The 17,458-nt window shown below is 42.3% G+C and overlaps 4 protein-coding genes across 4 annotated transcripts; 2 read left to right on the top strand and 2 right to left on the bottom strand.

Moving 5' to 3' along the window:
* Nucleotides 1–248: 248 nt before the first annotated feature.
* Nucleotides 249–3,430, bottom strand: LOC117651119 (maltase 1-like). Its single transcript, XM_034394891.1, has 9 exons — nucleotides 2,968–3,430; nucleotides 2,703–2,885; nucleotides 2,475–2,629; nucleotides 2,264–2,389; nucleotides 1,882–2,108; nucleotides 1,591–1,792; nucleotides 1,288–1,483; nucleotides 823–1,201; nucleotides 249–737 (listed from the first exon to the last, which is right to left on the bottom strand). The coding sequence occupies exons 1-9, from the start codon at nucleotides 3,428–3,430 to the stop codon at nucleotides 653–655; spliced, it is 2,016 nt and encodes a 671-aa protein (XP_034250782.1). The 3' UTR covers nucleotides 249–652.
* Nucleotides 3,431–4,494: 1,064 nt separating this feature from the next.
* On the top strand, nucleotides 4,495–9,040 carry LOC117651118 (protein sel-1 homolog 1). Its single transcript, XM_034394890.1, has 14 exons — nucleotides 4,495–4,526; nucleotides 4,698–4,866; nucleotides 4,971–5,141; nucleotides 5,224–5,359; nucleotides 5,444–5,673; nucleotides 5,761–5,956; nucleotides 6,068–6,222; nucleotides 6,332–6,457; nucleotides 6,561–6,789; nucleotides 6,873–7,021; nucleotides 7,096–7,261; nucleotides 7,346–7,599; nucleotides 7,674–7,796; nucleotides 7,885–9,040. Exons 1-14 carry the CDS (start codon nucleotides 4,510–4,512, stop codon nucleotides 8,008–8,010), a joined length of 2,247 nt encoding a protein of 748 aa, XP_034250781.1. The 5' UTR covers nucleotides 4,495–4,509; the 3' UTR covers nucleotides 8,011–9,040.
* A 46-nt stretch (nucleotides 9,041–9,086) lies between these two features.
* On the bottom strand, nucleotides 9,087–11,201 carry LOC117651124 (40S ribosomal protein S3-A). Its single transcript, XM_034394896.1, has 5 exons — nucleotides 11,050–11,201; nucleotides 10,351–10,569; nucleotides 10,144–10,247; nucleotides 9,394–9,581; nucleotides 9,087–9,301 (listed from the first exon to the last, which is right to left on the bottom strand). Exons 1-5 carry the CDS (start codon nucleotides 11,077–11,079, stop codon nucleotides 9,117–9,119), a joined length of 726 nt encoding a protein of 241 aa, XP_034250787.1. The 5' UTR covers nucleotides 11,080–11,201; the 3' UTR covers nucleotides 9,087–9,116.
* Nucleotides 11,202–11,408: 207 nt separating this feature from the next.
* Nucleotides 11,409–17,309, top strand: LOC117651120 (adenylosuccinate synthetase). The gene is made up of 9 exons (XM_034394892.1): nucleotides 11,409–11,715; nucleotides 12,821–12,923; nucleotides 13,983–14,262; nucleotides 14,336–14,541; nucleotides 14,952–15,106; nucleotides 15,187–15,311; nucleotides 15,390–15,516; nucleotides 15,602–15,722; nucleotides 15,819–17,309. The coding sequence occupies exons 1-9, from the start codon at nucleotides 11,539–11,541 to the stop codon at nucleotides 15,869–15,871; spliced, it is 1,347 nt and encodes a 448-aa protein (XP_034250783.1). The 5' UTR covers nucleotides 11,409–11,538; the 3' UTR covers nucleotides 15,872–17,309.
* The last annotated feature ends 149 nt before the right edge of the window (nucleotides 17,310–17,458 follow it).

Raw genomic sequence — 17,458 nt, forward strand, 5'->3', positions numbered from 1 at the left:
AAATGAAACAAAAAAAATTGTTGCAGCCACAGGACAGCTTTTGCATATCAAAGCTGTTCCTTATCAGCCTCAGCCCATTATTCAGGACTACTAGCTCAAGAGAGGCCTTGGCTATTAAGATGGCAGGAATATGTGAGTGCTTGTGCAATATTGGTTTAGAAAAAGCTGTTTTCTGTGTAATTAAATTTACTGTTGGTAGAAAAGTGCAAGGGAATGATGAGGGGTGCTAAAGATTTAGAGAAAAAATATGCTAAGTTAAAATGCTTGGCAGAAAGCAAATTTAATGAGACATACCAGGTGTCAAAAGACCACAAAGGCTGCAACACGTCAAAGTTACAGAAAATCAGTTCCAAAAGTATGGTTACTTTGGTCACTCATCAATAAATTAAAAAACAAAAATACAATAGGAACAATGTTATAGGAAAACGCTTTGCTCAGCTTTCATTTGAGATTATTCAACTTGAGATTATAGATCCGATTTCACTTGAGATAATAAATCAGATGTCTCAGGATTAAAATGTATGATAGGTAATAGCACTACAAGAATATTTTCTAAAGCATTGGCACTAGATATGAGATGTCCTAGTGCAGGGTTAGCAAGCAAGACATGGCTAGACATCTACTGAAAAGTCTTGATCATCCTAGAAACAGATCAATCTTCCTCACCCTTGTACACAAAGGTAAATGTTATTCCTGACTCTGCAGGGAGTTTAACAGCATCTCGTTGAGTTTTGGACCTAAAAGAAGTTTGAAGGGGAAACAATAATTAGAACACATACTAAAATGAAGTAATGTTTTGATTATTTCAAAGCATTCACTTACTTTACTTGCAGGTCTTTATGGGCAAAGTTTGTAGTGACAGCATGAACAGTTAATTCATTAGCTACACCAGGAATGTGACCAAAATCAACATTCAACTCCTCTCTGGATGGATTCATGGCAACCAAGACACCTGGGTTTCCACTCTTAGTGCGAGTATAAGCGAGTATAGAGTTATTTGCTAAAGTGCCATCAGTCCGGGTGGCATTCAGTACAGTTATATTTGTTTTTCCAGCTGTGACAGCAACCATTGTCTTCCGTATCTGCACAAGGTCTCTGAAAGTTTTTAATGTACTGTGCTCCGCTTTCAGCTCAGCTTCTACATTCGTAACTGCTGGACTGATTCCTTTCAGCCAGGGTGAAATGGCATCAGAAGTGAAGCCTGAATCAAGAAATTTTAAAAAATTAGGTCTAAGTGTCAGGTTTTGAACTGTCATAAAAATGATAGCTAAAAATGCACATGCACACCTGCATTAGAAGAAGAATTCCATTGCATGGGACCCAAAGCTCGGTTATTTACATCTTGGTTGATATCCTTCAACCCAATTTCATCACCATAGTAAACTATGGGAGTCCCAGGAAGAAGTAATGTGACCATCATCAGGCCTTCAGCCACACCTGATGAGAACTTCGATGCTAGACGTTGGTTACTTTCACTCCCCAACTATAAAATTGGAAAAAAAAATTGGAAAAAAAAATCAAAAAAAAAAATCAAGAAGGTAAAAACATGAACCAAGTTTTTTAAAAAGATAGGTTGGGTGTTTAACATACTCTCCACGCTGGCTTATGACTTGGTGTGCGCGCTATGGCGTCTTGAATACTCTTGCTCAAATCGGTCACAACAATTTTGCTGGGTATAGATTGTAAAAAGTCAGGGGTTTGCAGGAGGTCACCAGCAGCAGCTGTGCTCTTGTCAGGCTGTCCATCATGTTTAAAGTCCAACAAGGGGAATTCATCTTTGACCAGCAAAATACTGTCAAATAAATCACACACATTGCAAGGAAGATAAATAAAAATCCATGTAAAATATAAGTACACAATACTAATATGAAACTGACTTACTTTTCATCGCTTGCATTATTGACCAAAGAACGCCAGTGCCCAACCAATTTGAAAGTATTATAAAGGTATTTTGTATTCTTGTGGTTATAAAAGTCATAGTTGTCATGGGTAGTCCTTGAATGGGAGTCTGGTTTCTCGTCTTGAAGTTTGTCATCTTCAACCAGGAAAGCAGATTTCCTCAACTGGAAGCCACTTACACCCAAGCCAAGCCAGTATTTTAAGATTCCCTGCCAAAGAAAACGAATTTACTGATTATTTAATTTAAAAGACAAAGAGACAAAAAAAAAAAAGGAAAACACAAAAAAACCACACACACTCACAACAAAAAACAGATACCACAAAAAAACATAACATAAAATCAGTTTAATCAAGAGGTACTTACATCAAATTCTTCCTTGACAGCAGGATTGTGGAAGTTGAGATCAGGCTGTCCAGTGCCAAACTGATGCAAGTAAAATTGATTTCTTTCTTCATTCCACTCCCATGCTGATCCACCAGTCACACTCACCTAATCAACAGATGTTAAAAATGATTATTTTCCTTATTTTTTGAAATGGTCATAGTTTAGTAAGTGTTTTTCTTAAAGCACCAACCCAATTATTAGGAGGGGCATTTTTCTGGTTAGTTCCTTTCCCTGCGGACCACACGTAGTAGTCTTTGTAAGGTGATATATTTTTTATTGAGTCCTGGAACCACTTGTGCTGTTTGCCTGAGTGATTTGGAACTAAATCAAGGACTAATCGCAGATCTGCAAAGGGGGAAAAAAAATTAATTTATGAGTAAGAATATATCAAATCTCATAAAATGTAGAGGATACAAACCTTTAGCTTTCATGTCAGCAATTAGTTCCTTGAACTCGTCCAGTGTACCAAGGTTTGGATGAATAGCCTTAAAGTCAGTGACCGACTCAGGCGAAGAGTCCGAGCCAGTGGGATAGATTGAGGACAAAATAACTCCATCAACACCAAGGTCCCGTTTGATGTAGTCCAGCTTAGAGCGCATTCCTGAAAACAAAAAAATGGAAAAATATGTTAAGGGGTTCAAATCGACTCAGGCATAAGGCCCACGGTACAACAATAAATGTACCTTGTATATCTCCGATACCATCAGCCATACGTGATCCATCTTTGAAGGAGCGAACATTGACCTCATACAGAGGACTGCGTTCCCACCACTGAGCCTTCTTGCCACATCGGGGGGCCAGAACAATAATAGCAATTGCTCCGACAAGCATGGCCAGCCAAAGCAGCCAGAACAAGCCAAAGAGGATCCATCGTGTTCGGACCCAGAAAGGGTCGTTGGCAAAACGCATCAGCTCCTCCTTGCCCATACCAGCAAACACTTTTACGTTTACATTCTCGATGTCAATTTTGGCATCCCCATTCTGTGAATCCGCATTCACATACTTGACTTCCACCTTGCTGTCAGGCTTGGCGAGGACTCGACTGTCGGAAACGTCAACCTCAGCAACACTATCCTTGCTCTCGTCGGGCTTGAGCAAGCTGTCTCCGGCCGTAGCGCCGTCCGGGGTTTCCCGGTCCTCACTCATTTTCTCCACACTCAGTGATCAATGAGCAGAAATTAGCACCAACAGCGTGCTCTGCTTGAGCAGGAGCAGACGGAGCAGGGGGCTGAAGCTGATGCAACGAGCGGGAGAGATTTGTAGGTCAACCGAGCCAACAATACGAGCTGAGGATCATTTCTACGGAGATGAGGTTGAAGCACCACCACTCAACGCCTGCGCTCCACAAAGCTCGCGAGATTGGGATTAGGGTCCTGCCCGTGCGATACGGTCGGATGCTGGCCCGTGATGTTGGGCTGGGGCGTAAGTGAGAAGTGAGCAAAGCGTCGTGACGTCACAGTGGTGTGTGCCCGGGTGCCCGGTCGCTGCCCCTCCCTTTTCTCCCCCGAGCCTTCCGTGCTTCGTCTCTCTTTCTCTCTCGCGCCCGCACGGGGCGTCCTCTCGGTGCGAGAGGGACAGTGCAACAAGTCCGCAGTGGAGAGGCAGAGGCCGCAGGGGAGAAAGGGTCGACGACGTGTTACATGAACGTCAACGTCTCCAGTGATTTCTAGCCATATTTTCGTATTCGGCGTCTTTGCAGATGGTCCGCACTTTCTTTGCATTTAAATCAATCTTCCGACACTTCGTACAAAAGGTACGTCAAGAACTTAAAAGGATTTTTGCGGATTGCTGTTTTCATAATTGCCGGGCCAGGCCAAGTTTCTCATCCACACACTCACAGAAATCTGAATGTGAAACTGAAAATGTTTGTATTCTTGACACCTCTCTTCAGACGACACTAACCATAAACACAGTGCTTCTAATCTAAATATTTCACCGGTATTAATATTTATGCGCCCATTCTATGGGAATCGATACCAATGACTTTCATCCATGACTTTCGTGAAACCCTAAATTATTGACGTGATTGCCAAGAGAGGTGCGTTTCGGGCTGAATGCAACTGGATTGAGTGATGTTTGACACAGCATAAGCCTACCAAGACCAATCCCACTTCACCACGTCATATTGTCCTTTATTTGTTATCAAGCAAGGTAATTCTAACGTACAGTATTTTCATTTTTGAATTCTTGTTGACAAAGCCTGATTTGAAATTTATTTGTAACCAATGTGCAAATCAACTAGGTTATGTATTTATTTAAATTTGATTTGGGATTGTTTCTGCTTTTTCATTCTTAATCGTTTTATGGCTTTTGTGACATTAATTCTCGTAACTGCATTCCCAATTTAAATAAATGACTACATGTTATGCTTTCTTCTGTCAATCATGGTAATATATTTTTATTTTTATTTCAGGTCTGACAGTATGCAGCAAAAGTATATAGTTTTGTGCTTTCTTGTTGCTTTTGTTTCAATTGCGTATGCTAATGAATATCGATTGAAGAAATCCTCGTCTCAGAAAGCTGAAGATGATAAGGCCGAAGATGAGGTTGAGAGTCGGTCTCTTTACAGCCAAGAGGTTCAGGTTTGCTGCAAGATATTATCTTATATTCTTCCCTTTGAAGAATGAAAAGTATTAATTTTCACAAGTTGCACATAAAGATGACATCATGGTTTCTCTTCCTATAGGTTGATGATATTCGAAATGAAGCCATCAAGATGATTTCTGCTCCTGATCTATCTGGGGGAGAGCCGCTCAGTTCGGAAGATGGCTCAGGGGCATCTGAAGAAGACGATAGTATTCCTGCTGATCTTGCTGCAGCTCTTCAGTCAAAGATCCTTAAAAATCTTTTTCTCCAAGTATGTCAACTAGGTGTTGATGTTTAGTCACTGTAACTAACTTACTGGATGGAGTTTAAACCCTTTATGAGTCTTTTCTCAGATGAATGGGGTGCCCTATAATGAAGTCAATGAAGCTGAAGAGGAAATCACACAAGAAGAAGTGGCTAAGGCAATGAAAGAATTACCAGAACTACCAGAACTCCCTCCAAAGGTGTTAACTCCAGAAGAACAAGAAGGTAAAAATTGAACTCTGCCTTTTAACTTCAGTTGCATTTTTTCAAAACTTTAACTATTTGTTTTTTTTTGTTTTGTTTTTTTAGCGGAGTTGTTATGGACCAAAGCAAAGGTAACACTAAATGCAACACATCCTAATGTGGCAGAAGCATACTCACAGATCAAGCAAGCTGCAGGCCTTGGACACATTGAGGCCAGGTTACATTTGGCCTGGGCAGAACTGTTGGGTTCTAATCCAATAAGACAGGACATTGACTCCGCAAAGGCAACATTTTATGACTTAGCAGAAAATCAAAATGTAGCTGAGGCACACATGGTAATGATTTCAAGAAAATCAAAGCATTGTTTCAATTTATTCTTGATTCTAGAAGAGTTTTTAACTGTATCAATTGAATTTGGACAGGGTCTGGGTTTTCTCTATGCAACAGGCATTTCTGTAAATGCCAGTCAAGCAAGGGCTTTGGTGCATTACACGGTGGCAGCTTTAGGAGGCAGCCAGTGGGCTAGGATGGCACTGGGCTACCGTTATTTTGCTGGAGCCACTGTCCCTAACAGCTGTGAAAAGTCTTTGGACTTCTACAGGAAAGTTGCCAACAAAGGTGAGTGCCATCAGTATCTTGTTGTGTGTTAACATCTTTAGTAAAGCATTGTGGCAGAGGATGCATTTTATTGCAAAAAGAGAAAAAAAGAAAAGAGTCTTTGGTTCACAGTTGCAGAGGACGTATCCTTGTCTGGTGGTGGCATGGTCCAGCGCGTCAGACTTTTGGAAGAGGCCGAAAACCCAGGATATAATTCTGGTATTTTAGACAAAGATCTTATTGATTACTATCAATTACTTGCTGAGAAAGGAGATGTACAAGCTCAGGTAAACATACATATCTGCGATAAAATTCCATTCTTGTATTATTTTTATTGTAGAAGAGTTTTTAGACTATTACCGCGTATCAGGTAACTGGCAAAGTCTTATCCTCTAGGTTGGCCTCGGGCAGTTGCACTACCAGGGTGGCCGTGGTGTCCAGCAAGATCATTTACAAGCAGCAAGATACTTCTTGCAAGCAGCAGATGCTGGAAATCCAGCAGCTATGGCCTTTTTGGGCAAGGTAGTAGAGTCTCTGAAATTTTTGTTCCTTCCTTCTCCTGACTGATTTTTAATTTATGATTTAAAATTTGTACTTTCTTAAATTTTAATTTATTTTATGATAGATTTACTTGGAAGGTAGTGACATGATAAAGCAAGACAACCAAACAGCATTTAAATACTTCAAGAAAGCTGCTGACCAGGGCAATCCAGTGGGCCAGAGCGGCTTAGGCCTCATGTACCTGCATGGTAGAGGTGTGCCAAAGGATTACCAGAAGGCCCTCAAATATTTCACTCAGGCAGCTGATCAAAATTGGGTTGATGGACAACTTCAACTGGGAAACATGTACTTTAGTACGTTTACCCCCTTAATTACCTTTTTCTTTACTTGATTCAAAATGTGAGGGGACACACAGTGAATTTATTTGTGTTCACAGGCGGTCTTGGTGTGCGAAGAAATTATAGAATGGCCAATAAATTATTTGCTTTGGCATCACAATCTGGCCATGTGCTGGCATACTATAATCTTGCTCAAATGCATGCAACTGGAACGGGCATGTTGCGATCCTGTTCCATGGCAGTGGAGGTCAGCTTTCCCTCCTGTTCATATTCCATTTGATAAAGATATTCCTATTTCTTACCATTGTGTTTCCTTCTCAGCTGTATAAAAATGTTGCTGAGCGTGGTAAATGGGGTAACCGGCTTATGGAGGCTCATTCTCATTATCGGAATGGTCACTTCGAAGAAGCATTTGTTACATATGCTCTCCTTGCTGAGCTCGGTTATGAGGTAGCTCAAAGCAATGCAGCTTTTGTCCTGGATAAAGGTAAGGCTGTATTTCTTGTCAGTTGCATAAAATTTACTCCTAACCCTTAAAGGCTTCTTTACTTGATAATCCTATTCTTTTTAGGTGAATCTTTGACCCTATTCTCAACTCCAGAAGAAATGTATGTGCGAGCCTTAATGTACTGGGGCAGGGCAGCTGCACAGGGGTATTCTGCGGCTCAAGTAAAGCTGGGTGACTATCATTATTATGGTTTGGGAACCCCTGTTGACTTTGAGGCGGCAGCATCTCATTACCGGCATGCATCAGACCACCAACACAATGCTCAGGCAATGTTCAACTTGGGCTACATGCATGAGCAAGGTTTAGGCATGAAACAGGTAACTAAATTCAATATTTTCTTTTTACCATGTTTTCACCTATTTATTATAAATTATTTAACAATTTTCTGCAGGATATTCACTTGGCAAAGCGATGCTATGATCGAGCTTCTGACACTAACCACGATGCGAAAGTGCCTGTGTACTTAGCTTTGATGAAACTTTCTTTGATTTTTGGAGTCAAGTATTTACAGGAGGTATGTTATGATAACAATACATGTCTGCTGTAAGATATGTACTGTTCATATTTAACTACTTTATTTGTTTGAATTTTGTTCTTTGCAGATTCGTTGGCAAGAATGGTTCCTTCTTCTAAATCTTAATCACCTCCTTGGGCCATACTGGGATCTCTATCTCATAACAGCCCTCCTTGGTCTGCTGATAATACTAGTTCGGTATAGGAGGCAGTAGTGACCATTGTGCCATTTTCTTGAGTTGTTTCTCCCTCTGCTAATGTTATAATTTTTGTATTTATTTTTAGTTTTTGTGCAAAGAGGGGAGTGGGTTTATTTGATTACAGAAATGGTGTTCCGCACATTTCATGTTTGAAGGGCCTATCTAAGGACTCCAGGTTAAAGTGGTATTCAAACAAATTAGAAAAATGTTTTGTGTGTTGTTGTGATTTTCTTTGTGCAATCAGATGTATCAGATTTGTTGTTTTTGTACAGATGTATATAATAAATTTGTATATATATGCTTAACATATATATGATACATACAATATTAATTATAATACGAGAGGTGTTGTGAATTCATGCAAAGGTAGCACTACTTTCCTACTGTACCTATTTTGTTATCTTAAGTTCATGCACCATCCACAATTTGATATGATCACTGTACAACTGGTTGATATAGTGCATTCCAAGGCAACCAAAGTCCTGTTGCTTTCTTAAGTTTTTATGATTGTGTCTTTGATGTGGTAGCATTTTCCCCCTTGTTACATTTGTACTTATGAAGAACTTTTTTCCTCACTTTCTGTGGAGTTATCACCTAAGAAAGTTGAGTGTATCTTAGGCATGAGGAGAATGTAAAACCATTCTAGGTTAAATTGGGACTGATTATGAATATTGATTATGAACGTACAATGATATGACTTAGTTTACTTCTTGTCTGCTTTCATGCTGTTCCTTGTTTAGGCAAGTCTCACAGACGTAGTTATTTGTAAGACTGAGCACACAATCTTATTACAGGAAGTGCATGTTCGTTCTAATTAAGTAATAAAGTTGCCAAATTGTGTAACAAATTGTCGGGGCAAATAGCAGACACTGAGTGTAACAGTCAAGAAGTGTTTTCAATAATATTAGTTGCAATGTACATGTTTGAGAGTACAAGGCATGAACTCAATCCAAATCTAGTGTTGCAGCCTGGTGGAGTTGGACAACAGTCTATTATTCTTGTCCTGATTATCTTGTGATATTATCAATAAACAAATTGCGACCCACTTAATTGTCTCATTCAATCAATGGAGGGGCTATTAATAACACATATTCAGTTTTTAAATTTTATATTAAAGGACTTCAAACAATCGGTGTGATGGGTGCAGCATCAGGCTTGCTTGCCTTCACATCACTTGATGGCATGGTAGGAAGTGTCTCTTCCTTGGGCTCGACCACAGAAACGTTGTCAGGGAGAGGTTTCTTGGGTCCAGTCTTGCCATTAGGATCCCAAGGCAACATAATCTTGACCTTAATACCAAGGACACCTGAAAATGTGGCATTGTACATCAGAAAATTGTAAAACAACAAAAAATAGACCATTTAACAAATTCTCAAAGCAGAAACATTGATATCTTACCTTGCCTAAGCAGGACGTGACGGGTGGCTGCGTCAACATAATCATTAGTGGGTTCACCACTGTGAATCATCAAGCCATCAACAAACTTCATGGACTTGGCACGCTGTCCACGGAGCTTGCCACTGACAACCACCTCACAGCCCTTGGCACCACTCTCCATGATGAATCGGAGAACACCATAGCAGGCCCTAAACAAAAAAAGAACATGAGGTGTGAGCAAATGCCTTTGAGGACTGTTTAGGCCGGGGAAAGTGCTATGATAGGAAGATGTTCGAGGATAAACTACTGTTGTTTCCATCACAAGAAACATCAGTCACTTTTCCACAAATTAATATTGGCTCGAAGAAAACAACCAGCTTGGATCAGCGAGCTGTCAATGAAGAGCCCTCAAGTAATGATATGTAAGCACAAGTTACCACAGACCAAGACTAAAAACAATGTCAGAGGGTGTAGACTACCATCATTTGCAGAGTGACAAATGATGGCCATATATCCACTAATTAATATGGGCTCTTGCATAAAGTCTTGCTTGTACAAGCAAACCTTCAGTAAAGGGCCCAAAAGTAAACATTTTAAGATAAGAATACTAAAGAACAATGTCAGAGGGTGTAGATGACTCATTTTCAAAATTTAATTAAAAATGACTCATTTCCACTGTTTAATATGGGCTATTTTGCATACAGCCTTTGCTTATATAAACAAGTCTGTCAGTTAAAAGCCCAAGAGTAAGAAAGATGCACATAAAATAACTTACCTCCTACAGCAAGACCACCAATCAGTTTGTATCTGAGCGACTCAGCCTGGGCAATGGCGCAGAGACCACGAGTGGCAACCTTCTCAGCGTACAGTTCAACCTGTAACAGGATACAAACAATTAGGAAACATCTCGCAACTACCTCCGTAAATGTCAAGATGTTCAGGCAGGGGCAATGACAGTGCACAGAGCAGCATACTTACAGAGTTCTCAGGGAAGTTGAACCTCTTCTGCACAACAGAAGTCAGCTCACGAATGCGCCTACCCTTCTCTCCGAGAACATTCTGGGTACGTGTGGCCATGATGATGATCTCGGTACGAGATGGGGTCACACGGACCTCCACTCCGGAGTAACCATCCTCAGCGAGCTCACGAGTAAGGAACTCGTTGAGCTCAGCTTTGAAGACTCCGTCTCCAACAAACTGAGGACAATAAACACAAATTTAATAATCCATGACAAGGAGATGAAACGTTAAAAACATCCTCTCGAGTCCGTTGACAACCCGACGCAGAGGTACTTGGTCTTTGGCCAAGAACATACTGCACTGCACTTTGAGTACTACCCAACATGCGTAAACACAGTGAGAACACGTAGGTTAGGTTACCCATGTCACCGGAAAATAAATCTGTTACGATTGAGGTGTCATGATAAGCAATATTCGTAAAAGCCACAAGAAACATGGCATAGAAACCCGTCCAAAATACAGGTAAATACTGGAGACGAAAACTAACACGAACACGTACTCCATGGCGGAGAGGTTGCAGCCCGGTGAAAATCCATCACCATCGGGCAATAGACACAAATCTACGAGTTCTAATGAGCATTCAAGTAAGATAGTGTGTAAAAAAAAATAGTGCCACCCAATAAAGGTGATTTAAAAGGTACAATATCGGTAATTTACCTTTCGTTTCTTTGAAATGGTGGTCGTCATTTTGCTCAAAACACTGTACGGCACATGAAAGACCTGTCGGAAAAGGAAGTGGCCGGGCGACGCCAACACCGCCTTGCCAGAACCACGACTTCGTCCCTTTCACGTGCTGCCAATTTCTCTTGTTCACGAAAAACAGAGAATTGATCCAAAAATTTTGAGATTCAAGGATAAATTTTACAAGATGACATTATCAAATAAATTTCCGACTTAATTCTTCAATCATTCACCAAGATATGACAAAATCATGGAGGCAAGCCTAGGATTTCATAGGTTGCCTAAACTGGTAGTTGTTGATGTTGTTGGTTGTTTTGTTGTTTGTTTAGAGTTGCACAGCGACCGCAGCGACATCTGGTGCGTGCTTTCGTGCATGTGACTTCTCTCGCGGAGGTCTTCACGCGCTCCCCGCGCTTGTCCGTCGCAGAAGAAGCTCTCCATGGCATTTCGTCTGGTCGCTAGTTGATGTCCGACTTTCTTGTCAAGATGAATGGTGAAGTGACGAATTCACCGAGACGGAAGTCTCGGACGGAGATGGCCGCGAAAGTGACGGTTGTCCTGGGGGCCCAGTGGGGCGACGAAGGCAAGGGGAAGGTCGTGGATATGCTTGCGACTGATGTGGACGTCGTGTGTCGGTGTCAGGTGAGTGCAAATTCTCTTTCCCTCTGCCCAGACGCGTCAGACCTGTTCCACGCGAGAATTGCACCCCTACGCTTTGAAGCCGTTTGGCTGCCACTGGCCGTGGCGGGCATTGTTGCGCCAGGGTCTCGTCAGTTTTTGTTGCTCACTCGCCTCCCTTGCAATGTGCTCTTTCTTCGTTATCAACGGTGCTACCCATTTTTTGGCCTATTATTTGAAAGGAAGAAGTTGACGGAAGTCCTTTGCCGCCTCAAATTTTATCTCACTCCGTGCAACAGAAATTTGGTACAAGAAACTGCTGTCATAATTTTGTTAGTGGTTAATTTTAGTTTATGGACTAGTTTCTAACCTATAAAATAGATTATTGTTAGGTCGGCTTCGTCATTGTTTTTCTTTTTAGTTGCTTGTCAGTGTTTCCTTTCTGACATTCCCGTTCCCTCAGCAATCAATAACATTAGGAAGATTACATTCTATTTTTATCGGGACTTACTTAAGTGATTAAATTTGTCTTTAATGACACATTATCAGTAACATGCTGCCTGCACTCCCTATTCCTGCACGCCAATTGTACCTCACAGGCTCTTTCAATATTTTAGATTCATCACCCTACACATGTGTTTTTTCAAGGCAACATAGTTTGGTTTGTTGAAGTCTTTCCCTTACACTTGTCTTAACTTTTATTAGCTTTATTTTAAATACCCTTTTTCTTTATGATGTGGCTGGCCCTGCAATTTAAGATTTTCAAAAAGTAAAAAAGCATTTTGAAGTTGATGATAACTTGGGATGTGAACTATTGTGTTAAGTCCAATCATTGAGATTTCAGGGAGGGGGAAAACCTGAGGATCTTACATATCATAGAGCAAGGTTGGATCTGTGCCAGTCCGAGCGAAAGTTTTTAACACTTGTTGAGAACAGGGTGCCAAGTGTGCCAAGGCACTGTACTAAGTAAAAGATACTTGACCTTCATCATGTAGTAAGATGCTGCACAATAGTGCCCTAAATGAATGCCAAGGACCGCTTTTTTTTTTTTTTTTTTTTTTTCAAATTTGAGGGCGGCTTTTTCTGTGGATTGTGCATTAGAGGTAATGCGACTCATTGCTGTTTCCAGGGCGGCAACAACGCCGGCCACACTGTAGTGGTGGAAGACCGGGAGTACGACTTTCATCTCCTGCCCAGCGGCATCATCAACCCCAAGTGCAAGTCTGTGATAGGTACGTAGCCCCAAGGGGTCACCCCTAATTTGCATAAGCAGGCCGAGCAGGCTGCAGTCGCGGTGCGCCGCGGTGACATCCCGCGTCCCGCCCCGTAGGGCCCCCGCAGGGCCCCCGCACGGCCCCGCCATGGCGCAGCGTGGTATCGAACTGCACGCCGCGGGCCGGCGGCGGCCTCATTCCGGGAGTCGTTCTCATGACTGTCTCTCTGACTGGGTGCTCCGTATAGGCGCGGTAGAGACAGAGCGACGAAAGCGACTCCAGTCTGCAGGCCACAGGATGGCTTCGAAGAACCGTGTGTCGCTCTGTCGCTCTCGCACCCCTGCGGGAACTTGCCGTCGGGATGCCCCATCAGAAGGACGGACTGCGACGAAACGACTTTTCGGAATCAGCCTTGCCACAGGCAGCCACAGGCAGCCACAGCGCAGGCCCCAGGCGGGCCGGCCGGGAAGTCCCCCTACGCATCGCCTGCATTGCCAGATCGTCCCGTCGACCTCGGAGGCCCTCAGCCGCCCAGAGTCCAACATTTCCCGGGAGCCTAAGCCGCATCCCGCCCCAGCCAGGTTGTCCGTGAGCAGGATGGCAGGAGCTAGGCAAGAGTAAGGTCACATGACCTGAAGCATGAGGGTTGTAGAGGCGCGGTGCCTAGAGCGTGGTTCATTCGGGTGCCGGTTTGACGCCGCGCCGGCCACTGGCTTGCCGCTGGCCTGCCACTGGCTGGCACAGACAGGGAGGCGCACCGCGTCAAGCGCGCACCCCGCTGTTCCCGCCTCCCTCAGGAGAATGGACTCTCGAGCCTTTCGGGCCGCACGCCAAGCTGGTGCTATTATTACGGGTTCGCTCTTGGTTCGCGTCTCTCGCGGATCTCGGCGGGGGCGGAGGCGGGGGTGGGGGCTTTCTTCCCGCCCCCTGGCACCCCTTGCAGGGGCGGCGACGCGGGCGGCAAGCAGGTGGTTCCGAGAAGTTCTTGAGCCAGCCAGGGAGAAAATTCTTGAGCCAGCCGGAGAGAGAACTGCTTCCTGTGCTGCTGAATGGATGCTAATTTTTGGATTTGTTTAGGTAACGGCGTGGTTATCCATCTCCCCGGGCTCTTTGAAGAGATTGAGAAAAATGAAGCCAAGGGTCTGACCGGCTGGAAAGACCGCCTGCTCATTTCCGACCGAGCACATCTTGTGTTTGACTTCCATCAGTCTGTTGATGGTCTTCAAGAACAAGAGAAGGGAAAGAAGTCCCTGGGCACCACCAAGAAGGGCATTGGCCCAACATACTCGTCTAAAGCTACTCGAAACGGCATAAGGATTGCAGATCTTCTTGGTGATTTCAATCTCTTTGCTGAGAAGTAGGTACTCAAACAGTTATATTTGTGGCACAAATGAAAAAACTCTCCTTAACTTTTCTTTCCCTTCTTCTAGGTTTGAATCTTTGGTAGCTTGCTACCAACGCATGTTCCCAGATCTGGTGGTAGATGTGCCTGCTGAACTTGAGCGTTACAAAGTGTTTGCGGAACGCATTAGGCCTCTTGTGTGTGAAACAGTCTCATTTCTCCATGAAGCCCTACGGCAGCACAAGAAAATATTGGTGGAGGGAGCCAATGCTGCTATGCTGGACATTGATTTTGGTATGCATTATGCCGGGGAGCGTTCATAATTTATGTGAGGTCGGAAAGGAGGGGGGGGGGCGTTGTTGTGGCCTTAGATGAGGGAGTTGAGAGGTCTACGGCAACCCGGGCGTAAGGCTTTTGGAACGCGCTAGAACAGGGTTCTAGAAGCGTTTTTGGTTTCTACGCCTCCGGCTGGGCTCGATCGGCGGCGCAATGCAGCAATATAAACTTGTTTTCCAGCGCTTTTTTTTTTTTTTTTTTTTAACCTGCAGAGCCTTACATAGGGGTAAGGGGGTCAAAAAAACCCAAAATGGCCCTTAGTTAAATTTTGAACGCTCCCCTATAATATTTCCTCTAAGTACTGCTCTACTATTAAAGCAAATTTTAAAACTTTTTCAATATTTTAAATACGTAATTGTTCATTTTAGGTACCTACCCTTACGTCACATCATCTAACTGCAGTATCGGTGGTGTTTGCACTGGCCTGGGCATCCCTCCAGTCAATATTGGCACTGTTGTTGGTGTTGTAAAAGCCTACACAACTCGAGTAGGGGATGGCCCATTCATGACGGAGTTGAGTGATGTATGTTTCATGCGCCCTTGTGATATTCGTGTTCCCTGAATGTTTGGAAAGGATGTTTTTGAACCGGCGGTTTTTAACAGGAAATTGGAGCTTTGCTTCAGAGCAGAGGTCATGAGATTGGTGTAACCACCAAGAGACCAAGACGATGCGGATGGTTGGACATACCGCTTTTGAAACATACCACACTCGTCAATGGATATACCCAGTAAGTGTTCCATCTACATTCATTCTGTTTTAAAAAATTTGGCTGAGTGTTGTGAAAATAATATTTTTGTGTTTGCAGGTTGTGTGTAACAAAATTGGACATCCTTGATGTGCTGCCTGAATTGAAGATTGCAGTAGCTTACAGGAAAAACGGAAAAGTGCTTGATTATTTCCCCTCCAGTGCTGCTGAGTTGCTCACTGTTGATGTAAGAGATATGCACTTCTCTTAAAGAGTAAGTAATAATTTCATTTGAATAGGAGTACGCTAAACACTTTATTTCTTTTGTTTAGGTTGACTACTTAACAGTACCAGGGTGGATGACCAGTATTGAAGACGTGAGAGATTTTGAAAAGCTTCCTGAAAATGCCAAAAATTACATCCGGAAACTAGAAGAGCTTGTGGAAGTTCCCAGTATGTGTATTTGCCTTTCCTGTTTTTACATCAGTTTCAATGCTTAGGATAACAACTCTAAACTAATATTTTACCTTTTCATTTTTTTCTCTCTAGTTCGGTGGATTGGTGTTGGAAAGGGAAGGGAATCCATCATCAATGTTTTCTGAAGAATTGTACTGTTAAAGGCTGTGTATGTGCTGCCTAGTCCTTCTATTAGAATAATATGTGCATGCTCCAATATGTATGGTCCGTCTGTTTGGAGACTAAAACTTGTGTGGAGTGAAAAGGGACAAACAGATTGTTATTCTTCTGTATGTGTCCTAACTATTAATTTTGTTATCTTATGATGAGTACCGTTATCCAGACATTTATTAATTATCTTGGGGTCCATTTTTTTTGTTTCATTTATTTTGAATGGTGAAGTTTCTTTAAAAGTAACCAACCAATATTTACTGATGGTACTAGTGTCTATCCTCGCTTCAAACATTTCTAGTTTCATGGTAAGCTTTTTAAAAATAAGAATTCTTTCCAAAACACTTCCTTTTAGGAGTGATTTGCAATTTTAATGAATTTGGCAGGCAAGACAAAACAAGAGAGTCCAGCAATTTTAATTTCTGTTTGTTTATTTGTTGTTTTATCTTAATATAAGAAAACTGAGGTCTTAAGGCAGTTCCTATCTTTTTATATGTTCAATTACCTACTTGGGCTTTTTAACTGCTATGGTCTGAAAATGAGTACTGAATGTAAACTTATATTTTGAATCTATTACTCACAAATATTGTGCTTTGACTGTCTCTCACTGTGAGTTCTTAATGTTTCTTCTGTTGGGATGTTTTACCAGCAGTGCCTAAGCCTTCTGTCTGATTGTCATTTCAATTAATGACGTCCAAGTCCTTTATTTTATCTATTCTTTGCTCTTAAAGAAAACGTTTTTCTTGTTTAGAGGGGAATTTAAGTTCAGGAATTCTGTGTTACTAGTACTTCTTTTTCTGTGATACACCTCAGTTTTGTACCACGTGTGAGGATTTGTTGTGGTTTTCACTGATAAATGATGAGGTGTAATGGAATTCTCACAGCACATTATTACTGTTTATCCTATCTCTTCTGAGTGACTGCACATTTGCATTTTGAATGTACAATTAATGCATCAAATTTCCTGACATTTTGGGCATACTACTGTGTGTTCCTTACTTTGTGGTCTTTGCTGGAACTAAAGCAGGAAAGGAAGATAACAAGGCAACGTGAGCATTCTCTGTCTTGTTTCAAGTCTGTTTGTGTCATGGAGTCCATGTTTTCTTCTTAATTGTAACCAAATCACTTCAAGCATGGGAAATGAAAGAATGTAGGGGACAGGATCCTCTTGTATCTCTGGAACATGTGGTTTAAGTTGTATCTTGATTAATTTGCCCAATTGTTGTTATTGCCTTATTTGTTCTTTTGTTGAGTGGTGCAATGATTTCATGTAATGTCACCAATGATTTTACAATTAGATGCTTGGGTGGTTATCAATTTTGGAACATCGACGATGGCCTTGTGCTGAGACACAACTTGTATTGGGATCTGCACAAATAAACAGTTCTCGGCCAGCTGCTGGCAGCACCAACATTGTCCCTTGTTTTATCTTATCCCTACGCCTGGACTTGTTCTCGATTGGATCGGTTTGGAGCGAGATCGCGATTGTCGCGCGTGGAGTCCCACATGACGCGGTGCGTGGGCTGTGACGTGCCACGGTGTGCCACGACACGCACGCATGC

Source organism: Thrips palmi, unplaced genomic scaffold (genome assembly GCF_012932325.1).
Source record: "Thrips palmi isolate BJ-2018 unplaced genomic scaffold, TpBJ-2018v1 HiC_scaffold_5, whole genome shotgun sequence".
Lineage (NCBI taxonomy): Eukaryota > Metazoa > Arthropoda > Insecta > Thysanoptera > Thripidae > Thrips > Thrips palmi.

What these genes read in the sequence shown, in the direction of transcription:
- LOC117651119 (XM_034394891.1), bottom strand. Translation starts at nt 3,430, where the DNA reads ATGAGTGAGGACCGGGAAACCCCGGACGGCGCTACGGCCGGAGACAGC. An exon ending in ATGCCCCTCCTAATAATTGG is followed by an intron (nt 2,390 to 2,474) that starts GTTGGTGCTTTA and finishes TCTGTTGATTAG; the next exon opens with GTGAGTGTGACTGGTGGATC. An exon ending in AATAATGCAAGCGATGAAAA is followed by an intron (nt 1,793 to 1,881) that starts GTAAGTCAGTTT and finishes TTTATTTGACAG; the next exon opens with TATTTTGCTGGTCAAAGATG.
- LOC117651118 (XM_034394890.1), top strand. An exon ending in CAGGAAAGTTGCCAACAAAG is followed by an intron (nt 5,957 to 6,067) that starts GTGAGTGCCATC and finishes TTTGGTTCACAG; the next exon opens with TTGCAGAGGACGTATCCTTG. An exon ending in ACTGGGAAACATGTACTTTA is followed by an intron (nt 6,790 to 6,872) that starts GTACGTTTACCC and finishes TTGTGTTCACAG; the next exon opens with GCGGTCTTGGTGTGCGAAGA.
- LOC117651124 (XM_034394896.1), bottom strand. Translation starts at nt 11,079, where the DNA reads ATGACGACCACCATTTCAAAGAAACGAAAG. An exon ending in CCATTTCAAAGAAACGAAAG is followed by an intron (nt 10,570 to 11,049) that starts GTAAATTACCGA and finishes TATTGTCCTCAG; the next exon opens with TTTGTTGGAGACGGAGTCTT. An exon ending in TCAACTTCCCTGAGAACTCT is followed by an intron (nt 10,248 to 10,350) that starts GTAAGTATGCTG and finishes ATCCTGTTACAG; the next exon opens with GTTGAACTGTACGCTGAGAA.
- LOC117651120 (XM_034394892.1), top strand. Translation starts at nt 11,539, where the DNA reads ATGTCCGACTTTCTTGTCAAGATGAATGGTGAAGTGACGAATTCACCG. An exon ending in CTGAGTTGCTCACTGTTGAT is followed by an intron (nt 15,517 to 15,601) that starts GTAAGAGATATG and finishes TCTTTTGTTTAG; the next exon opens with GTTGACTACTTAACAGTACC. An exon ending in AGAGCTTGTGGAAGTTCCCA is followed by an intron (nt 15,723 to 15,818) that starts GTATGTGTATTT and finishes TTTTCTCTCTAG; the next exon opens with TTCGGTGGATTGGTGTTGGA.